The sequence below is a fragment of the Mauremys reevesii genome, linkage group 12 (assembly GCF_016161935.1).
Source record: "Mauremys reevesii isolate NIE-2019 linkage group 12, ASM1616193v1, whole genome shotgun sequence".
NCBI lineage: Eukaryota > Metazoa > Chordata > Testudines > Geoemydidae > Mauremys > Mauremys reevesii.
This window is the reverse complement of record NC_052634.1, coordinates 8091638-8113818: the sequence shown is the minus strand read 5'-3', so window position 1 is coordinate 8113818 and position 22181 is coordinate 8091638. Positions and strand designations below refer to the sequence as shown.

Below are 22181 nucleotides of genomic sequence, written 5' to 3'. Positions count from 1 at the left end.
CAGTCAGGGCTGTGGGGAGGGGGTTCTCTGCTCCTGCACTGCAGTCCTCCCCTGTCAGGGCTGTGGGGAGGGGGTTCTCTGCTCCTACACTGCAGCACAAGTCTCTTCCAGGACACTAACAGCCACCCATCCCTCCCCCTTTAATTAAGCTCAGTGGAACAAGACAGGGAGGGCATTTGGGTTCTTGCTGTTAAAGATTCCACTCTGTTTACAGGCAGTGATAGGACTGCACAGGTCAGCTAATACAAAATCAGCTTGCATTCCCCTGGGGAAGGGCCACTGATCATGTTCCAAGCTGCCCCGGGGAGCATTTTGAACTACCTGTCAAAGTGGCATTAGCAAAGAAACAACAAAGCATTGCAGTTAGGTTGCAGGGTTCACATCCCTTTTCTGGGGGGTGGGGGACAGGGAAGAGTTAAACTCTTCTCTTCTTCAGGAAGAGGAGTGTGGTTTAAGGTTAAAAGGATTTGAAGTCTAGCCCATGAGCCACTGGGAACAAAAGAGGGAAGGGGGGTATTCCACTTCTCTGCACATGCAGTTAGTCAGAAACAGCTCCTGCATGTGGAATTTACACCTCACCTTAATCCAAATCAACTTTTAAATGTAGACAAGCCCTAAAGCTTTGTCTAAGCTGAGCCAGTACACATTACACAGGCATTTTTACCACTCTCACTTGGGTATAATGGCTTAGTCCACTATCAAAGGGAAGTGTATATCCTCTAAAATGCACAGTGCAAGTAGCTGCATCAGCCATGTACTTCAATAGGGTTGTTCTCTCCTTGCTTTTGTCAGTACAAAGCAGGTTTGGTCCTTTTATTATGCTGCTGTTTTATGCATCAGCCAGACTTCAGTGTCCAAAATTAAACCATTATTGCTAGAAAAGAGCCCTATGCATCAGAGCCCAGCAACTGCTGGCTCCCTTATGAGAGTGCATAAGAGGAAGTCACATGCAGTGAAAGGATTGCTAAATATTACATGACAATTCCATCCTGCTGTTGTGTGCCTTTCCACACTTCACTGAGAGAGCTTATGCTCCCAGATTTGTCAACATGCTGGGAAAATAGGTTGTGGCATGTAATACAAGTTGCCTGCATTTCCCTAGATGACATAGCACTTCTGTATCTTCCTCTTTGCAATGCTAACTCCATGATCGCCCTTGAATGATTTAGGTGTTTCTCCTAAAAGCAATTTGGCTTGGGAGTGCTACACTAGAAGTTTTCTTCCTCCAAGGCACTTATTGTTCCCTCTATGAGGCTGCTGCTGTAAGAACATATTAAGCCAGATCTTGACCCCTCTCATTCTGCTTGCTTTGCACAACTCTGGCAGTGTTAAGTAGACAGAATGCTGGCTTACTGCCTCCCTGGTGTAGGATCATAGACCTAACACTGCTGCAATCCTCAGGTAGCAGAATGGCCCCATAGAGGGCTGATAAAAGCCAGTGCAATTTAGAACAGCCCTGAGGTTTCTCTATATTGTGTCAAGTCATGAACTGGGGGTGGAACTTGAAGCAGCTGTAACACTACTTTTCCTGCTCACCTGCACTGAATACAACTTAGCTGCTGCCTTCTCTGTAATCTTAAAGCATTGGCAATCCCCATTTTGCCAAGGGAGGCACAGAGAGAGTTAATGGACTAAGGTCACACTGCAATTCAGCAGAAAAAGTCAAAAATAGAACACACACCTGCTTTCCCCACTAAACCAGGCTTCTTCCTTCAGAGCGTTAGGTAGCCAGTGCCAGAACCTTAGTTACCAAGAATGGAGTTGATTTCAGCCTTCTTCACAGCTGGTGGGTACTTCACTTAAAACAAGACACAAGGAAGGAAATCCTCTTCAGGTATGTTAAGAGATGCAGAAGGGCCCTCAGTGACTTCGGAGCTTCACAAAGGACAGAACATTTACAAAAGCACATTAGGGGAATAGATTCCAAAGTCAGAATGGACCATTGTGATCATCTAGTCCAGGGGTAGGCAACTTACGGCACACGAGCTGATTTTCAGTGGCACGCATGCTGCCTGGATCCTGGCCACAGGTCTGGGGGGGGCTCTGCATTTTAATTTCATTTTAAATGAAGCTTCTTAAAACATTTTTAAAACCTTTTTACTTTACATACAACAGTAGTTAAGTTATATATTACAGACTTATAGAAAGAGACCTTCTAAAAACATTAATGTATTATTGGCACACACAACCTTAAATCAGAGTGAATAAAAGATGACTTGGCACACCACTTCTGAAAGGTTGCCAACCCCGATCTAGTCTGACCTTGTGCATCACCCAGGCCAGAGACCCTCACCAAGTGATTCCTGCCTTAAGCCCAATAGTGGAATTAGTGCACATCATTCAGAATGACAGCGAGAGTCTTAATTTAAAGACTACAAGTGATGGAAAATGTACCACATTCCTTGGCAATCTGTTCTAATGGTTAATTACCCTCTGTGTTAAAATCATGCATCTTATTTCCAGCTTGATGTTCTCTGACTTGGAAAAAACAATCAGCCCTGTCTTCATCTATGAAGTTCATATGACCGTCTGGCCCCAGCTTGAAATAAGAAATGAGCATTCAGTGCACCACGGAAATGAGAATATTTGAACACAATGTTTATTTAAGAATAAAACATGTTTAAATTACTTGGCTGATTCATATAATTAAAAAACAAGGGGATGGGGAGGGCAAAAGGTTCGCTGAGATGTGAACAAGAAAAAAATCCAGTAGTTAAAAGCTGCTTTTTGGGTACAAAGCGATTGTCATTTGCAGACCGCGTGCGGATACCGTAAGAAAGAAACAGCAGCTTGGGCTAAAAATTTTAAGATTTCCGAGCGTGTCAAACCTTTCAATCATCTCAGCACTAAACTGCATGAGAGGCAATTCGCTCCTCTCCATAAGCACATTGCTACAATGGAATTTAATGGCTGTTTTGCAATTGAGAGAATGACAGGGGTACAAGCTGAGCAGTGTTGTTACTGGTGCTTGACTCTGATCAATTACAGTTGTTATTGATACTGTGTCATAGCCAGACAGGGTGTTTTCTAGTAAGTAAAAATAAAAAAACCCACGTGGTTAGCAGCAGAAAATGTTCCTGCTATGACCAACTAAAGACAGGACTGAGAAGAGAATGAACAGGCAGCACTGGAGTTATGTGGGATCATTAACATGCTTAGAACCAGAGGAGCAATGTGGGTCTCAAATGGATTTGCAAGAGGGGCTGAGAAGGAGTCTGAAGGGTAAGAAGACTGTTTGATGTCCAGGAGACACATAGGTGCTACCGAAGGAAATGAAAGTGGTGACCGTACTAGCGGACTGAACCAGTTGTAGTTCAAACTGTGCTAGTATGGACGCAATGAAATGTTGAATTGGTTTAAGAACCTTTTTGGGTACACACACACCCCCGCCCTGCATCCACACTAGTGTTCTAAACCGTTTCCTTGTCTCCCAGAAGCAGTGGCTTCTGGGAGAGATCAAAACGCCTTGCAGACTAGTTGAACCCTCTTAGTGTGTCTGTTTCCACAGTGGCACCAAATCGGTTTAGACTAATCTGCTTTTTAGCCTGCTCCAACCAGTTCTTGCACTCCCATTGAAATATAGCCGTGTGGTGCAAAGTGCCTTAAGGGCTAAACTGGTTCTTACACCACTAAATTTCTCTAGCACAGGCAAAGCAAGAGGGAGCAGTCAGGAGAGAAACTTAGCTGGAGCTTAGGACCTGATCCAAAGTCAAGGGAAACACTGCACAGCAAGAGGGAATACTATGAGCAGAGAGGCTGAGGAGTGTTGTGAGGGTGTCAAAGACGTGCCAGAAATGAATATGAGAAGAAGGCCGTATGGAGACTTGAGAAAGGGGGAAGATCTTGGTTAAGTGTTTTCTCCTGTGGCTCTATACCTGAAATTTTGGCTGCTGTTACCTCCCATTGTATTAAAGTAGTTCGTAGCGTCATTTAAATTGTTGTACCAGGCAACCGACTTCAGCGTTGTGATAGTTAAAAACATTTGTTGTTTGTGGTACAGGTTGTGAGTTAGAGGCACATGCTTTTATCCTACAGGGATTCAGAGTAAGTAAATTACAGTACTTTAAATAGACGACTTGAATTGATTACGAGGTCGGGTCTGATTTATAGATGAAACGCCATAGTGACAGCTGGGTTACGATGAGAAGAATGAGCCAGGCTTGAGGTCCAACGGAAGAGCTGGAAGCTAGAGAGAAAGACAAAGAACAGTTTTGAAAATCAAAAAGGCACAGTTCCAAATAAGCAAAGGCGGTATCATTTAGAGATCAAAACGTGAGAGTCTTCAAAAGACAAACTTCTACACTGTGACAGCACGAGTCTCCCAATCAGGGGTGAGAGTCTCAGTAATAATATCGCCTTGCAATTTACTAGCATCCTTCGGCCAAGGATCTCCTGGTGCTGCACAAGCCCCCTAGTGATGACGGTGGTGATGTAGATGGGGAAAGCAATGCACAGAAGGATGAAAGCCCTGCATTTTCAGAAGTGCCCGCTCAAGTGAATGTGAGATTCCAAGAAGTTAATATTTCAGAGGTTCTGAGCACCAGCAGCTCCCACTGAGCTCAACAAGATGTGTGTGTTCAGCACCTCGGAGATGTGCTAAAATCAGTGCCCAAGGTATCTCCCAGTTGGGTACCCATAAATGGAAGCACTCCGACCTAGCTGAGGTTCGAGCAGGAATGGCTTTGCCAGGAATCAGTGTTGAATCCAGGAGCTGTGACTTCCAAATCCCTCTCTCCCTGCTAGATGACAATGCTTCCTCCCTCTAATTCCTTTAATATTCTGTGCCTCTGAAACACACGTATTTATCTCAGTGAGCTCCAAAGTCCATTTCTTTTTACAGCAGTTCCCTTCATTCCCATTCCTCACCCCTCTCTCTCTCTCTCAATTTTTCTGGTGGTTAATGGTAGGGAGGGGCCCAAACCCTTGATCTGGATCTAGTTTTAAGCTTTGTGTCTTGGGGACAGGACTATTTTTCTATTGTCTTTCCACACAGATTTAAAGGAGGAGTTGCAAGGAAGAATTCCTTTTCCCATCTGCATCATGCTGCTCGTCTGTTCCATCTACCCAGGCCCATTCCCAGCCTCCCTAAGGCAGCCCTTCAGATAGTCACCTCTGCAGCTCTTGCCATCTTCTTGCAACGTCCCAGTAACGCAGCTGCACAGGGGCCCGTCGACCCTGCTCGTGCAGATCTGCTCGCAGCCTCCGTTATCCTCGCACCAGTCTAACCCTGGAACAGGAGAGATCGGGGGCTCAGGAGAGAGCAGCACGCAGTTGTACGGAAAGGAGCATTACAAAGCTTAATAGCTAGAAATGACCCCAGAAGCATTTCCTTGATTAAAGCATCTGCCCCTGTTGCATTTACATCCAGCTCTAGGGTGCCATTCAACCTGCCACGGAAGAGTAGGGGGGCTTTGATTCAGAGCCACCCATGCCAATTCTTTGGACAGCCCTGCACTTAATTTAGGACCGGAGAGCCTGCTCCCACTTAAGCCCATGGCAAAATCACTGACCCCAAGTGCACTGATCAGTGCAATCTCGGTTGGCCATGGGCTGGGTAAAGACCTGTCTATCAATTCTTCCTCCAGATCAGCACACAGGGGTGTGGGTTGAGGAGAAGAAGGAAAGATGAACCTCCTGCTGGGCAGGATGGTGGGGAAGTGGAGAGAAGGAGGAGGAGAAGGAAGGTGTGGTAGAGAGGGCAGTTAGGATGAAAAGGAAAACTGAGGAGGAAGCCATTCCCTTGAAGAGTTGTTCTCAACCTTTTTCCATTTGCCGACCCCTAAAACATTTTGAATGGAGGTGTGGACTCCTTTGGAAATCTTAGACATAGTCTGCGGACCACACAGGTTAAGAACCACTGCCCTAGAAATCACCTCCCTGGGGGCTGGCAGTGGGGGCTTAGCATTTCTAATAATGAGACTTTCTCTGTCGTTGGGCACCCAAGGACTGAGATGCCTAGAGCTGGTGGATGCTTTTGAGAAGTTGGGTCCAGGGTAAGAGATGCCTCAGACATACATAGGATAAAGAGAAGGGGAAGGATGAATGCATGAGGGAGGGATGGATGGGCAGACACACAGTGTGGGGTTTTGGGGGAGAAAGTGGCTCCACGAGGGACACTCTCTCCCCTACAAAGTGATGCACAGAACGCAAAAGAGTTGCTAGCTCAGTAAAACCAGAAAGTGAAACTGAGCAGCTGAGTTTTAGTGCCCTGCTACATAAAATGTACATGTAAAAAAGTAAAAACGAATGGTGAAAACTGGACCATTAAAATGGGATGCTTCCTATTGTAATAAATTCCAGTGGGGTTATTAACACAAGGGAAGGACCTGTTTCTCAATATATTTGTGATTTATCTTGAGCTTGTCCATTTAATAATCAAAGGTTCAGAACAGTTTATACAGGAGGGAGTACTTTCCTCCGTATTCTTAGCTGTGCACACTTACGCTTTCTCCGGATGGGCCCTACCGAGATGATCTGCTCCTTGGGCTCTTTGGTGTACTCAGTGGCCATCCTGGAATTCTGGGGGCAGTTCTGAACAAAGGAAAACGCAAGGGGCGATTACTGCAAGGCTTTGTGGTTACTGCGCGCTAGTCTCTGATCTCAAACCCTAGATTTGGCCCTGTTCCCATTGAGAGCTATTGCACAGCTCCCATTGAGGCTTTAGCGGTGGTGGATTAGCATCATTAAGGGAAAATTCTGGCCCTTCTTCTCTGATACAATGGTCCTGAACTTGTTCTGCTGGGTGGGATTCCACGTAGGAGGGGCTCCTACCATGTGCCAGGCTCTGGGAAGACGGGGGAGTGAGAAGAGGAACGTTATGTCCATCTAGTGGGCATTGCTCCCTTTGGAGCAAGGCCCGTCAGTAGCCCCCAGGAAACTGTTCTCCTGCCACACAGGGGCCTTGGGGAAATGATTCCAGCATGGACCACCACCGCGGCCCCCAGCGCACGCTGAGACACGCGCACGTACTATTTTGCAGGAGTATTTTTCCGAGTCACAGAGGGAGACGGCGCAGTGGAGATGAACCTCGTCGTAATCCCCGATGAACTTGAAGACGGTGACGTGGAAGCGACAGGTCAGGGATACCCCGTTCTCCTCAATCCCAATGGTGTTATCCTTAATATTTTGGCAACTAGGAGGAAAATACAGAGTCTCAGCTGGGTCCAGGAACGGTTGCGAGCTTCTAAAAAATTCTCCAGCTCCCCAGTGCTTGTGGGTTATGGCTACAGGGAAACTAAATGATCCTTTTCTCTAGCTGTGACAAACTTTGTGGGAGGGGAGCTTGAGCCTTATGAGCCCTCTCAGCTCTGGAGTGTTTAGACTCCAAGTCCCAATTTGGCAGCTCGAGGCCATTCCGGAAGCACAGCGCGGTTACCTGACTCGCCCACGTCCTACAATGAGTCAGTGGTGGAAGCAGATGTACGATGTGTTCTGTTCCCAACCTTGCCACTATCCCGATGGCACAGAAGTGTCCACTGGCTCTGCATGCCCAATCGGCAAGACTTGGGGCTTGATTTTCAGAGGTGTAGAACTCGCAGGCTCACTCTCTGAAAATCAGCCCCTCCTGGATGTCTTGCGCTGGGCATCCAAATTAGTGGACACTCTTGAACATTTAAGCCCTTCTCTTTTGTGCACCAATTTCTACATCTGCCGTATGAGGGTAACGCCACCTTGCAAAGCACCTAATCACTCCTGGATGAAAAGTGCTATGTAAGTGCAAAGCTTTCTTGTTATTAACTCCAAATGCAGGTGGTAACACATTAAAACTCTTAGAATTTCTCCCACTAATAATCCACAAACGGACCAACATTTAACCGGGTATACTGATATCTGCAAACATCTGCCTGTCTAGGGGATAGCATAGAGTCCAAGTTCTCCATCACCAGAGGCAGTGCTAGACGTTCAACTGCAGCCTTCTTCTAGATTCTTAAACTGTGCTCTTCGGCATTACACTCGAGCACCTCTGGCCTTTCCCAGGATGCTAGGAATAGCCCCAGAGCTACAAATCAATGGGCTTTCTATTTTGGTATTGGACAGCAAACCTTAGTGAATGCATCGGGGGAAGAAATAACCCTCCTGTAATGTTCATAGGTTCAGATCATCTGGTGCTTTACACCTGCCAATGATTTTTAGATCCCCAAAGAAAAGCAAAACAGAGAGAAAAATCTTGCCCGATGTCACTGACCCGCCTTCAATGATGAAGTATCTGAGTTTGTCATTGCTGTCCCGAGAAGGGGTTGCATAACATTTGTTCAGCGTTAGAATCAGGTGGGTGGAATCTGCCCCGACAACGAAGACCCCGACATAAAGCACGTCCCGGGTGGTTAGAACCACTTCACCTTGCCGGTAGGGGTGCTTATAGGATGAGTTTTTGTACAATGCCATCTTGGTTGTGAAACTGCCTTCTTGTGTTGGGACTGTCAGGTTAATCACACTAAAGGAGAGAAATAAAGCTCATGAGAAAGCAACAGAAAGATCGTCCTCTACAAAGGGGGAGGGGAACGGATAGGGTCTAAGGGACAGGTACCAGGAGATGGAGCTTTTCATATCTAGGTTGATAGTTTGAATACTGCAAAACTGAACGTTACCATCCCATGGACGTTGGCTGATGTGACCCCAGTTTGATGTTCTCGATCGCACAACTGCCACCATAATTATCATCGACTGGCAGCTTATAACGGAGGCCAAAGGGGCAATGCAAATGCCCTAAAAGTGCCCCCTACAGATCAAGGCTGAGACACATTGGTGGGGCAGCATGAGAGAAGCTAGCCTTCCACGGCCCACACTGGTCTTGTACTGTGGATTCATAATTTAAAGACCATTAGGATCATCTAGTTTGAACTCCTTCATAACAGAGGCAAAGGAATTTCACCCAGTAATTCGTGAATCATGCCCATATCTTATGGTTGAGCTAGAGCACGTTTTTTCTTTACAAAAAAAAATCCCAAAACTCCATCCTTTCATTCTTGATTTAAAGACATTAAGTGATGAAGAATCCACCACATCCCTTGTGGGGTGTTGTAGTTAGTTACCCTCTCTGTTAAAATTTCTAGTCTGAAATAAGCTACCTTCCTTTTCCAAGTTAAATAGAGGAGACTTTAGCCTCCAGGCTCTCAGACCAGCATTAAATTCACACACACAAACAGGAAAATCTAAAGCACACACAGGCCGGCCATACCTAAGCATTGGCCTCACTACCGAATCCAGAGAAATTTTGATATCGAGCTCATACGCGCACGAGAATTCCACATTGATGGTTCGGTCCCGGGTGATTATGTTTCCAGTGTTGTTTGCACTTTCAATCCACACCGTGTTTTTGTACATGATATGAGTGCCATTGGACTGTGCAGGAGAAAAAGAAACAAATATTATTCTTTTTAGGGGCTAACACATCCATCACAATTCCAGTTCACAGCTCTGAAAGCAGCACATTAAAGTCTTTACATAAACAATAATTGCCAAACAGATTGTGAACTGCTTGGAGGCAAGGATGGCTTTTTGTTTTATATTTGTGCAGCACCTGGCACAAGGGGGCCTTGATCCCTGACTGGAGCTTTTGGACCTTGCAGTAATAGATTATAAATAACAATCATAAATTAGCTTGCATCAATCTGCTAGACAGAAAAAGACTAAATGTGTACAGAAGTATATGTGTTACATTTATAACAGCACCATTCATCATAAAAGATCCCAACGCAACATATACACACTACACGCACCACTGAAATGCCGCCACCTCGGGGGCAGAACACATCATCTATTTAAAAGTCCTCACGAATACCACGTCCCAGTGAAATATCCAGGGAAATTTTAAGTAGGCAAAATTTAAGCCCCCGGTCTGGAATTTGGACAGTACACAAGCGCTAAGACCTTATACCGTCTGCCATGCACACAAATGTGTTTGGAGCTGTCTATTAGAACACAAAGACAGAAAGAAAGAACCCACACTGTGAAGAGCGTGTATGTGATCATCCCCTAATGTAATTTAACGAAGCACTGAAGCATTATTCAGCCATCGTGACATCTGAGGTCAAATAATAAACCTGACACCAAAATGAATGCATGTTTCTCTCTCGCCTTTCTTTGCTGTTTGGTTCTGTTCCATGGCATGTGTTTCCATATCACCCCAGCAGCATCTACGCTGTAACCATGCACCATTAAACAGGAGCCACCTCTCTCACCTGCACAATGTTTCCGCAGTTCCCCTTGGTGTTGTTGATCTGGAAGGAGATGAAGTCTTCTCCTTCGATGCCGGGGCAGTGGCGGTCATTCACGCGCACGCCTTCTCTCTCAAAGCCCAGCTGGAAGAGCTTGCACTTGGAGATGGACACTTCCATCTGTGCTGCTTTGCAGGTCACCTCTGCGTCGATGATGTCATGCGTGTCTAGGAGCAACACAGGCGGTTTTAAAGGACGATAAACAACTGAGAGTCGGCACTGAGCTGGCCAGTCAGGAGGGGATGTTCTGGGCACATCAGCATTAGAGATTATAGAACTGCTGGTTATTGTAGCATCAGTAGAGCTGGAACCAGTGAGGGCTGTAAAGAATAGGGATGGATCTGAACCAGAACACTAGGTCCAACAGTCCCACCTTCTCCACTGACTTTGGGAAAGTCAGATCCAGATCTGGATCTAAACTCGTGACACTGGCCCCCCACTACAGAAAAAATGTGGAGAAATTGGAGAGACAGGGCAACGAGGATGATTAGGGGGCTGGGGCACATGACATATGAGGAGAGGCTGAGGGAACTGGGATTGTTTAGTCTGCAGAAGAGAAGAGTGAAGGGGGATTTGATAGCAGCTTTCAACTATCTGAAGGGGGGTTTGAAAGTGGATGGAGCTCGGCTGTTCTCAGTGATGGCAGATGACGGATCAAAGAGCAATGGTCTCAAGTTGCAGCGGGGGAGGTCTAGGTTGGATATTCGGAAAAACTATTGCACTGGTGAAGCACTGGAATGGATTCCCTAGGGAGGTGGTGGAATCTCCAGCCGTAGAGGTTTTTAAGGCCCAGCTTGACTAAGCCCTGGCTGGGATGATTTAGTTGGTGTTGGTCCTGTTTGGAGCCGGGGGTTGGACTAGATGATCTCCTGAGGTCCCTTCCAACCCTGATATTCTATGATTCTATAATGTATTAAACTGGCCCCTACAATTCAGGCCCATCCCTAGCATAAACTGAACAGTACCCACAGCTGTTAGATGAGGATAGAAGAGGTTAATTGTTCAGAAGGGTGAACTCCCTTTTATAGGCTCAATTTGCACCCACCATTGAGTTGCAGGTGCAAGGTGGATTAGCCAGAAATTCAAGTGCTCAGATTTGCACCTGCAGTTCATTTTGTGGCTGCAGATTGCACCCACTGACAGGGAGGATGGCACTCAGTCCTGGCCTGAAGCACTTGCAGCAGCCATGTGAGCCGCCGGCCAGGATTACGCAGTGGGCTCTCCCATCTATACAGCATCAATGAATCACCCCAAAGACAAGCCTCGGAATTCAGAGGTCGATAGTATCTCACTTACAGATAGTGGGCAAGGAGTTGGGAGACAAGATAGCAAGTGTGAAAAATCGTGACGGGGGGTTAATAAGTGCCTATGTAAGACAAAGCCTCGAATATCGGGACTGTCCCTATAAAATTGGGATGTCTGGTCATCCTAGCTGGGAGGCCTGTCACAAAGGCAAGAGTGACAGAGCCGAAGGGGATGTCTTAGTGGTCTAAGCACCAGGTTTACTGGCAGTGTAGCCATAGGATAGTTTAAATTCTATTCTCTGGAGCTGTAAGTTGAAATCCTGGCAGCACTGACTCGGCCCTTCATCTCCCCAAGGGAGTTAGACTGACTTCCATGATGCTTCTAGGCCTCAACATCTGAGCTGTGGTGTGGATGTTAATGGTTTTCTAACAGTACTGGGGCTTTTGGTGGGGCGTTCTTGGCCTAAAGTCCTCTCCCTGGACACTATACAATGAGCTGATTGGTTGCCACCTTGCACCCAGAGGTGGTTGCATTTCACTGGTGCATGTGGAAATGCCTCCCCCTTGGCCAACGTATCAGGGCGGCTGAACCCAGAGCTAAAAGCATGAGCTGCTCCTGTTCGAGCTCATGAGCCTAGGGCCCCCTAGGGTGGGGTTATAACAGCTCATGTCCTCTATAGATGGGTATCATGTAACACACGCCCCAGTGGGTTATATAGCCCTTTGGGAATCTTTTTGGGATGAAAGCTGGTACAGAAATGTCAGTTGTTGTTATGATTGGTATTGTGATAGCTCCTAGGAGCCCTACTCATGGACCAGGACCACGCTGCACTCGGCACTGGACAGACATAACAAAACGACCACCCCAAAGAGTTCACTATCTAAGTATCCTTACCCTTGTTATACAAATGAGGAAACTTACGCACAGAGCAGGGAAAGGACTTGCCCAAAGTCACGCGCTGAGTCTGAAGACTAGAAGTCCTGACTCCCCGGGCACCGGCTATAACCACCAGACCATCCTCTCCTAATCTCCAGTCTTTTCTGGAGTCTTATTATTTATTTTGTTAACTGAATGTTATTTGTGCTGCCTTCAGAGTTCCATTATTTGTACAAAATAGAGCAAGGCAGATTAACTGTAACTTCATTAAGATGGATATGCTTGGTGCTTAGGAGTGTGCATTTGCGTATATTACCAGCTCTGGTGGTGTGAAGCTGCTGTGACTCCACCCCGTATGCCTCCTCTTATGCATGCTACATGGGTATGAGTCCCTACTGATGTGCCTATGTGCTGGCTACTCTTCTGCATTGTCGCACCAGCCGGTCTGATGCTGACACTCTGAGAAAGGTTGCTAAGGTTTCCTAAAAGTTCTTGGTGTCTCGATCCTGTCCTACAGCTTAAGCTGTCTTGATTCTTCTTTGCTCTTGGAGTTGTGACAACAAAACAGGTCTGAGATCTCAGGACATCTGGGTTCTTTTCTCAACTCTGCCAAAGATTTACTGGGTGACCTTGAAAATGTCACTTAACTTCTCTGTGCCTCAGTTTCCCCATCTCTAAAATGGGGGTAGCATTTCCCTACCTCCCAGGGTGGGGAATTAATTCAATGTCTGGAGAGTGCTTTGAGATCCTCAGATGGAAGGACTAAGGGATGGGCTAAGTGACTTCATTTGGAAGTGCTTTGGACAATGCTTTCGTAAAGGTTATTCACATGGGGGATTGACAGGACACAGCTCAGACCCTCTGTGCTGGCCTAGATGGTTTTTGGGAAGTGGTGATTTTCTCTAGTGATGTATCTCTGAGCAGATCCAGGGGGACATTAGCCACCCCCTGACACATCTGTTTCTGTGTCTCTTCCCTCAGGGTAGGCTGGTTTGAACTGAGGGCTGGGATTCTTTTCTCACCTAATCCCCTCCCTATATCAGCCAATTTGAAGTTTGCATGTGTCGTGTTCTTGCCTACCTTAGACTGAGCACGTTTTGCACGGTCTGTGCCATTAAGTCACTCGAGCTGGGGAGGGGAATGCACGCACAGTACAGAAGAAGGGTCAAAAGTAGCTTGCAAAATCCAATGCCTCTGAACCCTGTTAATGGGACGGCTGCTCCCCATTCCCCATAACTGCAAGGTGAAGAACAAAGCTGAGCAGGTTTTCATTGCCAGTGAACTTAGACGACAAGCAATTTATATCCATTGATCGAGGAGGAGAGGACTGGGCAAAATTGATTTTTGATTTTTAAAAATGTATGCACATTTGTATGGAAATTAGGTGAGGCCCTGGAGCTCCCAGAAAGCTGAAAACAGGGCTGACTGAAGTAGCAGAAAATATGCCACTGGAAACGCTCCTTCATTGGCCCTTGATGGAAAGACTAGCTGAATTAATAGAAGTTTTCAATATCTAGGACTGAATCCTCATGTGGTGTAGATCTACATGGCGTCACCAAAATCAGAAGAATTATGCCAATTTACATCTGCTGAGAATTTGCCCCTGTATTTCCCTTGATTGCATGAAAGTCTGCTCCAGGCAGGAGTCATCTTTCAGCATAGACAGGCTGTGGGATTTGTCTGTGGCTTTTTCTGGGTTTGGTTCATGGTATATTATCCCACAGACTAACATGTTGGGTCTATGTAATATTATCTGCTTTTGTATTGTCCAGTCTTGCAACTTTGACAAGTTGTAAAACTGCAACATTCCATAATTTTATTGGAAATCACATGAAGCATGCAATATTTGGAAACATGTATGAGCAGTAAAATCATTTACCCTTTTGTACTTTTCATTGTCTGATTCTTTATGAAAATCAATAAAAATCACACAAAAAAATCTCCATTTTTACCAGTGGGACCAGATTTTAGATGCCATCTGACATGTTGGGAGTTAAAAATCAACCCAACACCACCTTGCTCTTCTACAGCACATTCCATTTGAAGATCTCATAACGCTTTCCAAACATTAATGACTTTAGGTAGCATTAGCCCTATTTTACAGATTGGAAAACTGAAGCATAGGGAAGTGACTTGCCCAGGGTCACAATGCAAGTCAGTGGCAGGGACAAGGAGCATTGACAAGTATGTCTCGGTGCTTTAATCACATAAACACCTTTCCTCCCTAGTGTACTGTAGCTCCACTTGATTTGAGGTTGGAACTTTGTGTGGGTCTGAGTGGGAAGTGGTTGCTGAAGGAGTTGGCTTATCTGTGTCCCATATAAATACATAAGGCCCATTTTTAACTTAGATAAAAACACCAGAGCAAATGTTGCAATTAGCCTCCCGAGACACGGAGTGGATGCATGTGGGGTCACTCACTGTTTCCATAGGGTGGAGGTTCGATACAACCACACAGCTCTCCTCCATTGTCAAGCTCACAGCTTCTGTTGGGACAGTCGGCCCCCACACAGGGATCTTCAACCACTCCTGCTAAAAAGGAAAAGACAGACGAAGACAACAACTTTATTTTCAGACCAGTACCCAGACAATTCTTTATTACCCCACTAAACCCCTGCAGTGTTGGTAACTCCAGCAATTTTATCTCATGCTATTTGATGGGGTTTTTAAAGCCCCAGCTCCTGGAGTCATGTGAATACATGAGACTATCAGCTTTCCATTAAAAAAAAAAAGTAAGTTTCTAGCCCTCCTAGGGGACCTATCGCTAATTGCTCTGGCTCCCATCTCTCTGCACTAGCCTCGCGTTGACTGAGCCTGCAGTCCGGCCGGGTACAGAGGATGGTGCTCCTAAGCCATAGGCGGTACAGGGCAGGGAACGGAACAGGGTTAGACTAGCTCTCTTACAGCAATTCTCCTTCTCTATCCACTCGGTGCTGAGGATCCCGAAGGAGCGGCAGGCCTCCCCGTAGGCGGCGAGAGAGCCACAGAGCTGGAACTTCTTGTGGTTGTAGCAGCCATCGAGGAAGCATGACTCGTAGAAGGGCAGCGGATCCAGCAGCCCGTAGCAGGGCTGGAAGAAGCCTTTCATGTCCGTCAGCTTGAGGCAGTAGCCGTCGCTCTGCAGCGTCTGGATCTGCACGTTGTCGCAGGCGGCGGCGTATTGGGAGTACTGGAGCTCGTTACAGCTGGGAGCGAGGGATTAAACGAAGGACATCAGCCTGGAATCGTGTGAAACAACCAGTCCCTAAATCCTCTCCTGAGGTGAAGCCACAGACAAATAGACTGCTCAGGTCACCTTGTTCTTTCCTCATTATTACCCCGCTGTCCCCTCCCATGTATTTTCTAGTTCTTTTCACCTCTTATTAGGGGACACTCATGAATCCAGGGTGAAATTCACCCCTGCGTAGGCCAATACAAGGGCTATGGGCCACTTAAATCCCAGGTCCGCCAGAGATGCAAATGGGCCATAGTCCTTGGGCTGGCCCCTTTGAAGATTAGATTCCTCCCTAATCTTTGGTAAGCATCTCTTCACATCTGAGGCCAGGTTTTTAAAGGGCCAGCCTCTCTCTCCGTGTGCACGATTTGCACCTTCAGTGCTTGCATCCATAATTCCTGGTGGGTGGGATTTGCAAATGTGCTTAAGCCATCTAGGAACCCAAGCACCACTGACTGACAAGTACTTTCCCCATCTTGACCGCTTCAGCTAGGAGTTTCAAAGGAATCTAAGGGTACCCAAATCCTATTGAACTTTAGCAGCATTTGAGTGCCTAAATCCCTTAGGCTATTTAGAAAATCACAGGCTTAATTCCTCCTGCTTCCACAGCTAACTCTCTGACTTGCACCTACAATCAGGTACGTAGCCATCACCATCTAAACGGTAGACTCTATGCCTACCATGAACCATATGTGCAAGTACCACAGCCAGAACTTTGGCAGCTGCAGATTAGTTGGGCAGAGGGAGCCTTTGAAAATCTGGCCTGCTCCTGGCACACCTAAAACTTCCAAGATGTTGAGATCTCAGATCCAATCCCCACTGCTAATGACCCACTCCAGGGGAGGCAGCAAAGTAAGTGGTGGCCCGCACAGGGATTTGAGCTGGGGAGATCGCTGCAGTTTAGGACAAGCTTCCCCAGCCAGCCGGAGCATATAACCCGCACCTACTCAGTGCAGTGTTCTGGGCCATGTATAGAGGTTGACGTGCCGACTAGAGTGCACCACTAGGAGTGCAGGATAGGGCCCAGGACATATGATAAAAGCCGTCTTCCAATTAGGTAGGGCCAATAAGCCTTATCTCTATGTACACCAAGGCTCCTTTACCCCATTTTGGCAGTGTAAAGGAGCCCTAAAGTAGGCGTATATGTAATTTACCCCCACGTTAAGGCCCCTTCGCACAACCAGAGTGGTGTGATATGGCCTTAGTGTAAATGATCCTTTGGGTTTAGGAATTGTCTTTTTGTCATATATTTGTACAGCACCTTGCACACTGGGGTCTGGCTCTCAGGTGCTATGACAAGGCAAATGAACACCACTAATGAGGGTAAAACCAGCAGGGTTCTCTCGAAATTACTCTACAAACCAAGAGAAATGAAGAGCAAATGATCTCATTTCTGTAGGTGATTTGAGCCCTCCTATGGGATTCTATAGGGAGATAGAGTTCGCTACTACATTCCACGGCAGAGTTCACACCACTCCAGATTATTGTTCCCTATTAAATACTACAGCTTTCCCTCCAGAGCTTGTTCCCCTGCAGCGAGCTGTGGCTGGGTTCCTGATACACAACATGGGGGCCCACTGGTGTCAAGGGCCGAACACTCACTGACTCCAAGAGGAACCTCGGGCGCGTCTACACACGAGGCCCCAGGCTCACCTCTTCTGCATGCCATTGGTTTTCCAGCTCTGGGCCAGCACCACGCTGCTGATGACCGGCTTCCCCCTCAGGGTGACGTAATCGTCGGTCCGGTCCCCGTTGAAGTTGCCGCACAGGCCACACACTTTGTTCTGCAGCCTCTCGCTGATGCTGATTTTGATGATGTTGAAGCCGTTGTAGAGGATCTGGATATCCGGGCTGGTGTCGATCACCAGGAAGCCTTCCATGCTGTAGATTTTGGTCGCCAGCCCGGTGACGAAGGGGATGGTCACCTGGGTGCCATTCACCTACTCAAGGGGAGGAGATAATGCTGAAGCCACTCATCTCTCAACACTCCGCGCCAAGGGACAGACTGAACCTGATAGACACAGGTCCCTGCAGTGGGCAGCATGGGGAACATCCCTTCATGCTGCCCCTCTCCCTGCCTGCCACCAGCCAGCTCCGTAATGGAGGCGGGGCAAGGCCCGGATCCTGCCTACACCCTGTCCCTTTTGGAGTCTTCTAGCATTCTAGGAGGGAGACGTGCCTGGGATTTGCATTAGATTGTGCCAGCCCTTCACACAAGGAATCATAGAATCTCAGGGCTGGCAGGGACCTCAGGAGGTCATCTAGTCCAACCCCCTGCTCAAAGCAGGACCAACACCCACTAAGCAAGACCAACACCCACTCAGCTCGACGGAAATCATCAGCGCTTTGAGACAGGGACCATCTGTCTGTTCGGCACCTAGCCCACAGTGGGGTCCTGAGCTAGGTGCTGAACAGATACCACCTTCCCCTCCCCCAAGCAGAGCTTCCTAGAACCTAAAAAGGGAAATGAGCCAGAGGCTCCATGAACTTCCCCTAAAGCCTTTGCTGTGGCCAGCTGGTCACCCAGTGCTTAGATACTACGGTGATGGGCTGAGTACAACACGCTAACAGAGACAGTGTAGCCAGGGGGTGACGGGGATGTTCCTAATGCAGGGAGGGGGTGGCAATTGGCTTTTCTGGGTTGGAGAATCCCAACCCAGCCCTGCCCCTTGGTGGCCAGATACTTTCCCTCCTCCCTGTGCCAGTGAGCTGTAGCCCAGTCCCGGAGAGTGGCTAGGACCCTACGAGTTTCAGGACAGAGCAGAGGAAACCCATGACCGGCGCTTTACCTTGATGGTGTTCCGGTCGCTGATGAGAATCTGCTCCTCGTTGATGTAGAAATACACGGGGGAGATGACGGTGAGGTTGGGCGACGACCACTTGTCGAAGTTGATGATCAGCTGGAAGGAGAAGTCGGGGAGCTTCTGGCAGATGGTGGAGAGGACAAAGGCGCAGTTGGCCGGGAAGTGAAGGAAGGCGCCGTCGAAGGTGCGGAAGACCCCGCCGCCCGCCGCCAGGCAGTAGGAGCTCTTGGTGCTGAAGCAGCCGCGGACGCCGTTGCGGAGGGCACACTCCTCGTCTGACTTGCACTGCCGCGGGTCGCACTGGATGAGGTTGCGGCGGAAGCAACGGCAGCGCCGGGTGCAGTCGCTGTTCCAGAACAGCTGCTTGGGCTGAAGAATGAAGCAAGGGGAAAAGCCATTTTACTGGGGGGGGGAGGGGAATAAATCTACTGTGCTCCACCGTAAGGCTCAGCTCGGGAGCCCATCACCAGAGCCTCTGGGCTCATGTAGAATTGTCGTACTCTAGACTCTCTCAGCACAGTTGCCCACCCACTGTCCTGGCCAAACTTTGTGGGAGGAGATGGGCCTTATTCGCAGTAGTATTATGGTAATGCCTAGAGGTTCCAGCTGCCATCAGGGCCCTGTTATAGAATCATAGACCCATAGGGTTAGAAGGGACCACCAGAGTCATCTAGCCTAACCCCCTGCCAAGGTGCAGGATTGTGCTAGGTGCTGTACATACACACAGTAAGGGACAACGCCCTGAAGAGCTGACAATCTAAACAGGTAGGACAGACAAAGGGTGGGAGGAAGAAAGGATTATTATCCCCGCTTTGCACCCGGGCAGCTGAGGGCCAGAGAGATAAGTGACTTGCCCATGGTCACCCAGGGAGTCTGTGGCAGAGCTGAGATGTGGCCATAGATTGCACTGTAGGTCAACAATGCAACTGTCAGACCCAGAGAGGTTGAATTCTGGTTGGAGGAGCTCTCTGCTGCCATCTCCTCTGGACGTTTAAGTGGCAGCATGTCAATTTGGACAGCTCAGGCTCAGCTAATCTGACCTGTGGGATAGAATTGGCAACACTTCAGCCAGTAGAGGGCAGTGGTAGCACGTCCCCATGCTAGCAGTTATGTGGTAATCTCAGATCAGATCATTGATCTATCCAGTCCAATATCCCACCTCGAGAAGTGGCCAATACCCGATCCTTCAGAGCAAGGTGAAAAAACAACAACCCTATAATGCCAATAGCACAGTATTGTACACAGGGCAAAGAGTCTTTGCAGAGCCCTGGGAGATTCAGTTTATGCCCTAAAGCGTGAAATTTAATTAGCCTTTTGCAGAAGCACAAACTAGTGATTAATCATCATAAAATCAGCCAGCCCTTTGAAAAAGCCCAGCTGCAGGATTGGACGCTATGCAGCAACATTCAATAGACAAAAGGGTGACCAACAGATAAAAAGAATCCAACTGCACTGAAACCTTTGGAAGCTGCAAAAGTGAGGAAATTTGAAGTTGCCGTTTCCACAGCAACCTTCCCCTCTTTCACTCAAGCTCGCAGGGCTATAAATATCCTGTTGACCAACTTTTCGTACTGTTCCAGCAGAACACAAATTGACTTCAGCCCCTGTATCAGATTCATAGAACAATTGGACGTACGGGCTTGCTTTGCTTGTGATAAGAATGTAGGCACCGAAGTTTTCGAAGGAGAAAAACAGCCCCCCCGCGAGAGTATGGATGAAGACAACTAGTAAACAAGCCAGCCTTTTCGAGAAGCATCCTGCATTGGGATGACGTTAGCACAACAGACGTGCCATGTTTTTTGCTTTAACGAGAGACACGTTAAATCTATTCTAGAGACAGATTTTCAAAGGGTGGATTCCTCCCAGGAGCCCACAACTTTCATCCACGCGCACGTTCTTTTGGGCATGATCATCTGTGTATGTGGACTGTTGCCTTGGGCTAAATTCCATCACCCATGCATGCAAAGGATGGCATCTATTGCTGATAAGCTCGCAAAAAGTGCATGCAAAATTGGCTGATAGTAAGCATTTAGAAAGGTAAGAATTGAGACAGAAGTGTGACACTTTTGAAAAGCCAGGACCGAAGAGTCCCGTTTTCAAACGTGGGCTCTGTAACTATACTCTAGTCTACAGCAGATAATGTCAGCTGGTACAGTTACAGTGTGAATCCCCCTCGTGGAAGTAGTGGAGTTTCTGCAGGCACCTACGTGCTTTACCAGTTTAGCTGTGTCTACACTAGGGTTTTTGCTGGTATAAAATTTCAGGGGGCAGGGGGAACCATCCCCCTAACCAACAGTACTATGCTGTTAGAAGTTTCTAGACCTGGCCTTGAACAGTTGAGTCCGCCCCAGCTCTAGACACGCAGATCAGCATATCCACACTCATCTGACACCCCTGAGCCGGTCAACCCCTGATCATCAAACTCAGTAAGTTAGTGGCAGTGAGGAACAGAAGTCAGGAGTCCTGACTCCTGGTCCCCCTTCCCTCAGCTCATTGAACATTTCTTCCCTATACTACTAAATAAGTCCCTAACTAGGTGGGTGAGGTAATATCTTTTCTTGGACCATCTTCTGTTGGTGAGAGAGAGAGAAGCTTTCAAGCTTACACAGAGCTCGGTGTTAGCTTGGAAGCTTGTCTATGTCATCAACAGAAGTTGGTCCAATATAAGATATTAACTCAACCACCTTGTCTCTCTCATATCCTGGGACTGACAGGGCTACAACAACACTGCATACAAACAACAACATACACATACAGCTTCACTGATCTGACATTTTCAATGAGGAAGAAAATTACTCTGGGGCTAATGTCCACCCATCTCAAATGTCCCTCATTTTAGTCCCAAAGATATGCATATTCCACGTGAATGGGGGGCCCTCAAACTCTTACTGTTGAAAATTATTTCCAGCAGAAATGCTGAGTCGAGGAAATGAGGTGATAGAGTTATTGACATTAATGGAAGGAATCCCACAACATTTGAGCTCTCCTCCGAGTACTGTGTACCCCTCATCTGAGGGCTTTCTGTGCCCAGTATTTGGGTCCGAGCATTTGGAGAGATGCTAACCAACTTCTGTGCCCAATTTAAGCCTAAAATAATAACAACAACAACAACAACGAGTTATAAGCTACTGAAAAGCAGTGTGGATTAGTAGCAGTACAACAGCCACAAAGGTTCTGCTAGGCATGGTAGCATTAATTTTCAAGGGCACTAATACTGCCACTTTATTACTGTTATTTGTATTACTGTAGTGCCTAGGAGCCCCAGCCAAGAATCACGACTCCTTTGTGCTAGGCGCTGCACAAACACAGAACAAAAAAAAATGTTTTTGCATCTACAATGAGAACACCAAAGGTTTTTGGTCAATGAACTGTCTCATCTCGCTATCGAACAACAGTAAACCCTCAACTATTGGCGCGAGATCCTTCTCTGCAGTTCCAGCAATATAGAACAACCTTCTCTGATCTCTCCACTTCATCTTTCGCATTCCATATCTCTCGCCTCCCTCTTGATTCTTCTCTTTCCTCTGCTGTTTATGGTTTTAACCCTGTAAAATCTATTATGAGATTCGGGGAGCCTGATTCCCTCCTCTCACTTACACCCGGGTAAATTAGGAGTAAATCCACTGACGTCAGTAGCATTGTATGGGTGTACAGAAGGGAGAAGTCAGCCCCACTGATTCATGCAAATGCTGCTATGCGAATTAAAGTTTCATTGTGTTGTATTTTTACTGCGAGCTAGACTAAGTTTCAGTCTCATTATTAAGAATTTGTCGTTCCATTACAAGGATTAAGCTGATGAATATTACATAACCTGAAGAACTATAT

General features: G+C 47.2%; 2 protein-coding genes across 12 annotated transcripts in view; one reads left to right on the top strand and one right to left on the bottom strand.

Annotated features, from left to right (window-relative positions):
- The window catches only part of LOC120375849, a 38220-nt gene extending 33206 nt beyond the window's left edge, over positions 1 to 5014 (top strand). For 4 of the 7 annotated variants that reach the window (XM_039496833.1, XM_039496832.1, XM_039496831.1 and 1 more), the window contains 2 exons: positions 1784 to 1834; positions 2464 to 2628. In XM_039496833.1, coding sequence (XP_039352767.1) covers positions 1784 to 1834; positions 2464 to 2478 — 66 coding nt within the window. In that variant the 3' untranslated portion in view covers positions 2479 to 2628. Of the gene's footprint in view, positions 1 to 1716; positions 1835 to 2463; positions 2629 to 4993 lie in introns of those variants that run through there. The other 3 variants (XR_005586830.1, XM_039496837.1, XM_039496835.1) reach the window with 3 other exon arrangements.
- The window catches only part of LOC120375847 (tubulin-specific chaperone cofactor E-like protein), a 94654-nt gene continuing 75079 nt past the window's right edge, over positions 2607 to 22181 (bottom strand). For all 5 annotated transcript variants that reach the window (XM_039496821.1, XM_039496814.1, XM_039496817.1 and 2 more), the window contains 11 exons: positions 18342 to 18725; positions 17206 to 17492; positions 15243 to 15523; positions 14760 to 14870; positions 10182 to 10384; positions 9179 to 9342; positions 8186 to 8434; positions 6970 to 7132; positions 6444 to 6531; positions 5111 to 5227; positions 2607 to 4186 (listed from right to left, as the gene is read on the bottom strand). In XM_039496821.1, the coding sequence (XP_039352755.1) occupies positions 4086 to 4186; positions 5111 to 5227; positions 6444 to 6531; positions 6970 to 7132; positions 8186 to 8434; positions 9179 to 9342; positions 10182 to 10384; positions 14760 to 14870; positions 15243 to 15523; positions 17206 to 17492; positions 18342 to 18725 (2148 nt within the window). In that variant the 3' untranslated portion in view covers positions 2607 to 4085. The remainder of the gene's footprint in view (positions 4187 to 5110; positions 5228 to 6443; positions 6532 to 6969; positions 7133 to 8185; positions 8435 to 9178; positions 9343 to 10181; positions 10385 to 14759; positions 14871 to 15242; positions 15524 to 17205; positions 17493 to 18341; positions 18726 to 22181) is intronic.